The sequence below is a fragment of the Oncorhynchus mykiss genome, chromosome 12 (genome assembly GCF_013265735.2).
Source record: "Oncorhynchus mykiss isolate Arlee chromosome 12, USDA_OmykA_1.1, whole genome shotgun sequence".
NCBI lineage: Eukaryota > Metazoa > Chordata > Actinopteri > Salmoniformes > Salmonidae > Oncorhynchus > Oncorhynchus mykiss.
The window spans coordinates 15,052,860-15,062,608 of NC_048576.1; the positions used below are offsets into that span (position 1 = coordinate 15,052,860).

The window sequence follows — 9,749 nt, forward strand, 5'->3', positions numbered from 1 at the left end:
GCATCAGGATATATGATAAACAGAGTAGCAGCAGTGTACAGTAAATGATGATTGTGTGTGAGTGGGTGTGCAGAGTCAGTATAATTGTATGTGGATATTATGTGTGTGTGAGCAAATGACGTAGTGACAGTTTGTGTGTGTGTGTTGGAGTGACAGTTTGCGTGTGTGTGTATGGCCCTGTGAGTGTGCATAGAGACAATAATCTGATAATCGGTGTAGCCATTTAGTTAGCTATTTATCAGTTTTATGGCTTGGGGAAAGAAGCTGTTCAGGAGACTGTTGCTGTCAGACTTGATGCACCGACACGACACCACTTGCCGTGCAGAAGAGGAGAGAATAGTCTTAGCGATTTTTTAGGCCTTATTTTCATACCACCTGACATAGAGGTCCTGCATGGCAGGGAGCTCGGCCCCAGTGATGTACTGGTGCTACTTTCATACCAAGCAGTGATGCAGCCAGTCAAGATGCTCCTAATGGTACAGCTGTAGAACTCTTTGAGAAGTGTTTCATCGTCACTGGTGATCAGGCCTAAAACTGTTGTTGTCAGCAAACTTGGTGATGGTGTTGGAGTCGTACGTGGCCACGCAGTTGTGGGTGAACAGGACTAAGCACGCACCCCTGTGGGGCCCCCGTGTTGAGGGTCAACGTGGCGGAGGGGATGTTGCCGACCATCATCACCTGGGGTCAGCCTGTCAGGAAGTCCAGGATCCAGTTGCAGAGGGAGGTGTTCAGTCCAAACGTCCTAAACTTAGTGATGAGCTTGGAAGGCAACATGCTGTTGAACGCTGATCTGCAATCAATTAAAAGCATTCTCACATAGGTGTTTCTCTTATCTAGCAGTGTGGAGTGCAATTGAAATTGTGTCGTCTAGGGATCTGCTGGGGCGGTATGTAAATTGGAGTGGGTCTAGGGTGGGTCTAGGGTCTAGGGTGTCTGGGATGATGGAGTTGATGTGTGCCATAACCAGCCTCTAAAAGCACTTCATGATTACAGATGTGAGTGCTACAGGGCAGTAGTCATTGTGGCATGAAGCCTTAGAGTTCTTAGGAACGGGAATGATGGTGGTCATACTAAAACATGTGGGGATTACAGACTGGGACAAGGAGAGGTTGAAAATGACTGTGAATATGCCTGCCAGCTGTTCTGCGCATGCTCTGAGAACGCAAGGTCCTTTGAATGTGGATGCATCATGTGTCAGTTAGTTGCAACCATATTGTCATCTCTGTACATATCTGTGTAGATGTAACATGGTTGGATTGTATGTTCCAGCCTTCCAGGTCTTTTATGTACAAGTAATATGTTTATGCTGTATATTTATAATATACTGGCATATAATACTCCTATATGATATTACAATACTAAAATAATATTATATTCCAGGTCTCGTCAGGAGAATGAGATGGTGGACTCTGGTCCTCAGTGGGAAGCTGTGCTCTGTCGTCAAAAAGAGAGGTCTCAGAACGACCCAAACCATCGCCGCTCACGACACCGTTCTCGATCGTAAGACAACCATACACAAGTCGCACACCCCCCCCCCCTTCCCGCTCCTCCCTGCGCTAAAGACCCCCACCTCTGACCTGACCTGGAACAATGCCTTAAGCTACGGTCAATTTCATCTCCTCAATTTCCAGATACACAGAGGGAAGAATTTCCATTCATTACAATAACTCTCCTTATCAGATGGTCCGTCTTATAAATAACCCTTGAACTATTAACCCCTGTAATTCTGTGATGTGTTCCAGGCGGAGTCCAGATGTGCAGGCTAAAGAGCAGCTGTGGAAGCACATCCAGTAAGTAATGACTCCATTAATGAGGTTCAACAGTGCTCTTTTAGAAATAAGCAGGTACCACTTCATTTAGGTAAGGTAATATGACAAACAGAGTAGCAGCAGCATACAGGTATATGATAATTGAATGTGAGTGGGTGTGTGGGTGAGTAGTCAGTATAAATGTACACGGCGTTCAGAAAGTTCTTTAGACCCCTTGACTTTTTCATTATTTTGTTACATTACAGCCTTATTCTAAAATGGTTTCAATTACATGTTTTCCTCATCAATCTACACACACTACCCCATAATGACAAAGTGAAAACAGCTTTTTAGAAATATTTGCAAATGTATTAAAAATAAATAACAGAAATACCTTATTTACATAAGTATTCAGACTCTTTGCTATGAGACTTCAAATTGAGCTCAGGTGCATCCTGTTTCCATTGATCATCCTTGAGATGTTTTTACAACATGATTGGAGTCCACCTGTGTTGATTCAATTGATTGGACATGATTTGGAGAGGCACACACCTGTCTATGTAAGGTCCCACAGTTGACAGTGCATGTCAGAGCTAAAACCAAGCCATGAGGTCGAAGGAATTGTCTGTAGAGCCCCGAGACAGGATTGTGTCAAGTCACAGATCTGGGGAAGGGTACCAAAAAATGACTGCAGCTTTGAAGGTCCCCAAGAACACAGTGGCCTCCATCATTCTTAAATGGAAGAAGTTTGGAAGCACCAAGACTCTTCCTAGAGCTGGCCGCCCGGACATACTGAGCAATCGGGGGAGAAGGGCCTTGGTCAGGGAGGTGACCAAGAACCCGATGACAGAGCTCCAGAGTTCTTCTGTGGAGATGGAGAACCTTCCAGGAGGACAACCATCTCTGCAGCACTCCACCAATCAGTCCTTTATGGTAGAGTGGCCAGACGGAAGCCACTCCTCCGGAAGCACATGACAGCCTGCTTAGAGTTTGCCAAAAGGCACCTAAAGGACTCTCAGACCATGAGAAACAAAATTCTCTGGTCTGATGAAACAAAGATTGAAATCTTTGCTAAGCGTCACGTCTGGAGGAAACCTGGCACCATCCCTACGGTGAAGCATGGTGGTGGCAGCATCATGCTGTGAGGGTGTTTTTCAGCGGTAGGGACAGGGAGACTAGTCAGCATTGAGGGAAAGATGAACAGAGCAAAGTACAGAGAGATCCTTGATGAAAACCAGAGCGCTCAGGACCTCAGACTGGGGCGAAGGTTCACCTTCCAACAAGACAACGACCTTAAGCACACAGCCAAGACAACGCAGGAGTGGCTTCAGGACAAGACTCTTAATGTCCTTGAGTGGTCCAACCAGAGCTCGGACTTGATCAAACATCTGGAGAGACCTGAAAATAGCTGTGCAGCGACGCTCCCCGTCCAAACCTGACAGAGCTTGAGAGGCTCTTCAGAGAAGAATGGGAGAAACTCCCCAAATACAGCTGTGCCAAGCTTGTAGCATTATACCCAAGAAGACTCGAGGGTGTGTCGCTGCCAAAGGTGCTCAACAAAGTACTGAATAAAGGGTCTGAATACTTATGTAAATGTGATATTTCATATTTTTCTAAAATTTCTAAATACCTGTTTTTGCTTTGTCATTATGAGGTATTGTGTGTAGATTGATGAGGGAAAAAACACATGTTTAATCCATTTTAGAATAAGGTTGTAACCTAACGAAATGTGTGGACGGTCAAGTCGTCAAAATACTTTCCGAATGAACTGTTATATCATGTGTGTGTGAGTAAATCATGGAGTGAGTGTGTGTGTGTGTGTGTGTTGGCGTGTCAGTGTGCATGAGTGTGTATGGCCCTGTGAGTGTGTGTGTGTGTGTTGGCGTGTCAGTGTGCATGTGTGTGTATGGCCCTGTGAGTGTGTGTGTGTGTTGGCGTGTCAGTGTGCATGTGTGTGTATGGCCCTGTGAGTGTGTGTGTGTGTTGGCGTGTCAGTGTGCATGTGTGTGTATGGCCCTGTGAGTGTGTGTGTGTGTTGGCGTGTCAGTGTGCATGTGTGTGTATGGCCCTGTGAGTGTGCATAGAGACAATAATCCGCATAGAGACAATAATCCGCATAGAGACAATAATCAGATAATCCGTATAGTCATTTAGTTAGCTATTTAGTTAGCTATTTAGTTAGCTATTTAGTTAGCTATTTAGTTAGCTATTTAGTTAGCTATTTATCAGTCTTATGGTTTGGAGATAGAAGCTGTTCAGGAGCCTGTTGGTGTCAGACTTGATGCACTGGTACTGGCTGACGTGCGGAAGAGGAGAGAGTAGTCTATGGCTTGGGTGATTTTTTTTCTTCTCGGGCCTTCCTTTCAAACTGCCTGATATAGAGGTCCTGGGTGGCAGGGAGCTCGGCCCCAGTGATGTACTGGGCTGTCCTCACCAAGATGCTCTAACTGGTATAGCTGTGGAACTTTTTGAGGATTTGAGGGCACATGCCAAACCTTTTCAACCTCCTGAGGGGGAAGAGGCGCTGTCGGGCCTTCATCAGGACTGTGCATGTGTCTGTGGACCATTTTAAATCCTTAGTGTTGTGGACACCGAGGAACTTGAAGTTCTCAACCCGCTCCATGGTTGGACTGTATGTTCCAGACTTCCAGGTATTTTATGTAGATGTAATATGGTTAATCCTAACCTTAAACTTAACCCTTAACCTAGCCCTAACCATTACCCTAACTAAACCTTATTCTAAACTTTACCCTAACCCTAGCAAGCAGTTGCTTATCAACAGATAGGTAGTTGATAGTGTGACCTACAGATGGACTATCCAAATAAAGTATGACCAATAGGCCTTTTTTCCTGTGTTATGAAAAGTTAAAGGTGTAGCACTATAATGACTTGACTAACCATGACTAATAGTTGATAACTATTCATAAAGAGAATATACTATTGAACAGTATGCACTAACACAGCCTTCAGAGGTTTTTGAAAAAGTGCGCACAGCCTTTTCTCCAGTGAATGGTAACATGAATGGTAACATACCCTGGTGGTTGTGTTCCTACAGGAAGGAGCTGGTGGACCCTGCTCCTGATCTAACAGAGGATCAGCTGAAGGAGATCCCCTACAAGAAAGTGGAGTGAGTGACTGCTACTCCCTTCCTCATTAGATTAGATAGTCTGTACATTTTTTAAGATGAAAACTTGTCGATATGATAATCAGACAGGTCAATATGATAATCAGACAGGTCAATATGATAATCTGACAGATCTATATGATAATTAGACTGGTCTATATGATAATCAGACTGGTCTATATGATAATCAGACTGGTCTATATGATAATCAGACAGGTATATTATAATCAGACAGTATGATAATCAGACAGGTATATATTATAATCAGACAGTATGATAATATGATAATCAGACAGGTATATTATAATCAGACAGTATGATAATATGATAATCAGACAGGTATATACAACAAGTCAATATTATAATCAGACAGTATGATAATATGATAATCAGACTGGTCTATATGATAATCAGACTGGTCTATATGATAATCAGACTGGTCTGTATTATAATCAGACTGGTCTATATGATAATCAGACAATGATTATATGATAATAAGACAGGTATGATAATGTGATAATCAGATACAGTTGAAGTCGGAAGTTTCCATACACCTTAGCCAAATACATTTAAACTCAGTTTTTCACAATTCCTGACATTTAATCCTAGTAAAACGTCCCTGTCTTAGGTCATTTAGGATCACCACTTTATTTTAAGAATGTGAAATGTCACAATAATAGTAGAGAGAATTATTTATTTCAGCTTTTATTTCTTTCATCACATTCCCAGTGGGTCAGAAGTTTACATACACTCAATTAGTATTTGGTAGCATTGCCTTTAAATTGTTTAACTTGGGTCAAACTTTTCGGGTAGCCTTCCACAAGCTTCCCACAATAAGTTGAGTGAATTTTGGCCCATTCCTCCTGACAGAGCTGGTGTAACTGAGTCAGGTTTGTAGGCCTCCTTGCTCGCATGTGCTTTTTCAGTTCTGCACACAGATTTTCCATAGGATTGAGGTAAGGGCTTTGTGATGGCCACTCCAATACCTTGACTTTGTTGTCCTAAAGCCATTTTGCCACAACTTTGGAAGTATGCTTGGTGTCATTGGTCAAACATGACATTTGGAAGACCCATATGCTACCAAGCTTTAACTTCCTGACTGATGTCTTGAGATGTTGCTTCAATATATCCACATAATTTTCCATCCTCATGAAAACCACCCCCACAACATGATGCTGCCACCCCTGTGCTTCACGGTTGGGATGGTGTTCTTCAGCTTGCAAGCCTCCCCCTTTTTTCTCCAAACATGACAATGGTCATTAGGGCCAAACAGTTGTATTTTTGTTTCATCAGAGCAGAGGACATTTCTCCAAAAAGTATGATCTTTGTCCCCATGTGCAGTTGCAAACCATAGTCTGGCTTTTTTATGGTGGTTTTGGAGCAGTGGCTTCTTCCTTGCTGAGCGGCCTTTTGGGTTATGTCAATATAGGACTAGTTTTACTATGGAAATAGATACTTTTGTACCGGTTTCCTCTAGCATCTTCACAAGGTCTTTTGCTGTTGTTCTGGGATTGATTTGCACTTTTCGCACCAAAGTACGTTCATCTCTAGGAGACAGAACGCGTCTCCTTCCTGAGCGATATGACGGCTGCGTGGTCCCATGGTGTTTATACTTTGGTATTATTGATTGTACAGATGAACTAGGTACCTTCAGGCGTTTGGAAATTGCTCCCAAGGATGAAGCAGACTTGTGGAGGTCTACAAATGTTTTTCTTAAGTCTTGGCTGATTTCTTTAGATTTTCCCATGATGTCAAGCAAAGAGGCACTGAGTTTGAAGGTAGGCCTTGAAATACATCCATAGGTACACCTCCAATTGACTCAAATTATGTCAATTAGCCTATCAGAAGCATCTAAAGCCATGACATAATTTTCTGGAATTTTCCAAGCTGTTTAAAGGCACAGTCAACTTAGTGTATGTAAACTTCTGACCCACTGGAATTGTGATACAGTGAATTATAAGTGAAGTAATCTGTCTGTAAACAATTGTTGGAAAAATTACTTGTGTCATGCACAAAGTAGATGTCCTAAAGGACTTGCCAAAACTATAGTTTGTTAACAATAAATTTGTGGAGTGGTTGAAAAACTAGTTTTAATGTGTACGTAAACTACTGACTTCAACTGTTGGTATGATTATATGATAACCAGGCAGGTATGATATTATGACAATCAGACAGGTCAATATGATAATCGTACAGGTCTATATGATAATCAGACAGGTCTATAATGAATGGAGCATGCTCAGTCAGCACATAGGGTCTGTTGATCTGGACTTGGATAAGAAGATAACCGATTCCCCACCAGACTGAAGTGTTTCCCTCACATCTTTAATGATTGAGTCTGGCCTTTTCATACTGCTCCCTGTAGAGATACATTATGCTCTATTTCATTATATCTCACCGCCTCTGAGATAGAAGCTGATGAATTCAGTATGGCGTGGGCTGATATCCCACTGGGCTAAATGAGAGGTAAGCCTACTCTTCTACACATGAGATAAAGTGAAGGATTCTATGTTCATCATTCTTTCCAGAACCCAAGGAGACCCAATCAAAATCCGGCACTCTCATTCCCCCCGGAGTTTCCATCAGTACCGACGCTCCCAGTGTTCCGAAGGGGAGAGGTCCGTGCTCTCTGAGGTCAAGTGAGTCTAAACTGGTTTCAGGCCAGATCTTATGGTTTTTCACTCTTCAAGAGTCTCACCCGAAATGTCACATTTAAATGGAATACAATCTGAGGCGTGTTGTAGATGTGTAAAGGCAGTGATCCTGACGTTCGCAGTGATCACATTCACGGTAAACTCAGCAAATGTCTGCCCAATCGCATATTACCTTTAAATGCCAAGGGCGCTGCAACGTCTGTCAAATTCAATCCCGGCTCTAGTCTAGTTATTGTACGGTTGCTTGATGCTGATGGTTCGTTCCTGTATTGTTCAGCACCTTGAGACATGATAATGGAAGCGACTGTGTGCTTCATAAATAGTATAGTATGATTAAAGTGTAACCCTGCGTTTGTCTTCCAACATCTAACACATCTCTACCCTCTCCCCAGCACCCGGACAGACCTGGTTCCCCCCTTACCTGTGACACGCACAGCAGACATCCCAGGTTCCAGCTCCACCCCCTCTCAGGTCAGTCACAAACCTTTTTCCTTCCGCTTATTGGTCAATGCCACACGTACAAGCTGTGACAAAGGCTGTGAGGCAGAAATGTTCACAATGAATAAAAGTGATACTTTGCGAGCGCATAGTAGGGTGATTATTTCATTTGAATGGCAGTGCTACACGTATTAAATACAATACCAGCTTTTATTACCACAAACTCTGGTGAATTAATCTCCCTGCATTGATATTCAAACAATGTATTGTTCTCCAGAAGAAGCAAGGCTCTAAAGACACGCTGCTGTCAGAGATCATAGAGCATGACGTGAGGAGCAACGCCAAGGTGGTGAAGACGGTCCATACTCCCCGAACCAAGGTCGAGACGTGACCTGACAGAAACGCAACCACCACCGCAGAAACAATGCCACAATCTCTCCCCAACAGAAAACATGTAAAGAAAAGCCTGATTTCTGGAAAGAAAGAAACATGAACTTGTGAAGTACAACAGCGATGGCTGTGTAGAGTACACTGGTTGTGCTCTACACCAGTAACCAACCCCACCTTGGAGTACTGCTCTGTGTATGTACAGTATGTGTTAGATATTGCATGGAAACCCCTTTAAGAGGACAGAAAGGACACTTTTCAAAGTGTTTGTGCCAGTGTACTCTGCTCTGTCTTTTGACCACACCGACACCAATAATCCTGTACAGTGTCTTCATTTTAGAGAGCATTTAAGCTTTAAGGCACTTTTGAGTAAGCCTGGTCCCAGATATATTTGTTCTGTATAACCAACTCCACAACGACCATAGGCTATACAGCACACACAGATCTGGGCCCACAGTACTCCTGAGTGGGCGAGATATACTGTACAATTGTACTCAATTGTTGTAATCCGGATGAGACCGGATTGTGTATTGATCACTGCACAGTGAGGTCTTAGATCAATCATGTTTTACTATGCCTCCAAATTGATTTGACTTGCGTTATTATTATACAATATGCAGTATTAAAACATAGTGTTTCACTCATACATGTTGAGCTCCCATGAGGACACAAAGTTTGCATCTGAAATGGCACCCTGCATCGTGCACTACTTTTAAACAGACCCTTATGGACCCTGGTCAAAAGTATTACACTGGGGATAGAGTGTCATTTGTGACGCAGACTGGGTTATTATGTTACTGTATTGTCAGGTGTGTTTACTGTAAGAACTTCTGTACTGTAGGAAACTTTGCTGCTGGACCCCAACATGTTTTTGCACATTAATACTGGGGGGGGGGGGGGGGGGTTATCATCAATTACAATAATGAATAATGAGTAGCCCACACTGTACAGTAGTTGCACTGGAAATTCATCCTCGTCAATAAATACATTCAATATGTCTAAAATGTTGTCTTATTAGTGTGTTTCATGATATTGATTATATATTGTTTCTGTAGTAACACTTGTCACCACCAAGTGGAGTCAGATGGCCAGGGTTTGCTCTCTAATGGTTGCTTGTTGTAAGAGAAGAGGACACTGGCTGGCTGCACTGTACACCAGTAACCTGAAGAGTGTAAAGCTCAAGGACAAGATGACTATGTGTAATAACATACCAATGGATTTCATTTATTCAGGGTTTTTATTTGGTCTAAAATCATGAAATTCTTACTTATTTGATCCTGTTCCTTTTGGAGAATGAGTGTGGAAGCACTGATGGACAAATCCAAGACAACATGTAATGTCTATGTAATGGTGGTGGTGTCTGGGATGACTCACTCTGCCTTGCTGGAATGATAAGAC

General features: G+C 42.7%; 1 protein-coding gene across 2 annotated transcripts in view; it reads left to right on the forward strand.

Moving 5' to 3' along the window:
• The window catches only part of LOC110536794 (band 4.1-like protein 4), a 105,510-nt gene extending 96,155 nt beyond the window's left edge, over nt 1-9,355 (forward strand). For both annotated transcript variants that reach the window (XM_036936998.1, XM_036936999.1), the window contains 6 exons: nt 1,381-1,500; nt 1,743-1,790; nt 4,804-4,875; nt 7,401-7,511; nt 7,919-7,997; nt 8,242-9,355. In XM_036936998.1, coding sequence (XP_036792893.1) covers nt 1,381-1,500; nt 1,743-1,790; nt 4,804-4,875; nt 7,401-7,511; nt 7,919-7,997; nt 8,242-8,355 — 544 coding nt within the window. In that variant the 3' untranslated portion in view covers nt 8,356-9,355. The remainder of the gene's footprint in view (nt 1-1,380; nt 1,501-1,742; nt 1,791-4,803; nt 4,876-7,400; nt 7,512-7,918; nt 7,998-8,241) is intronic.
• Nucleotides 9,356-9,749: the final 394 nt, after the last annotated feature.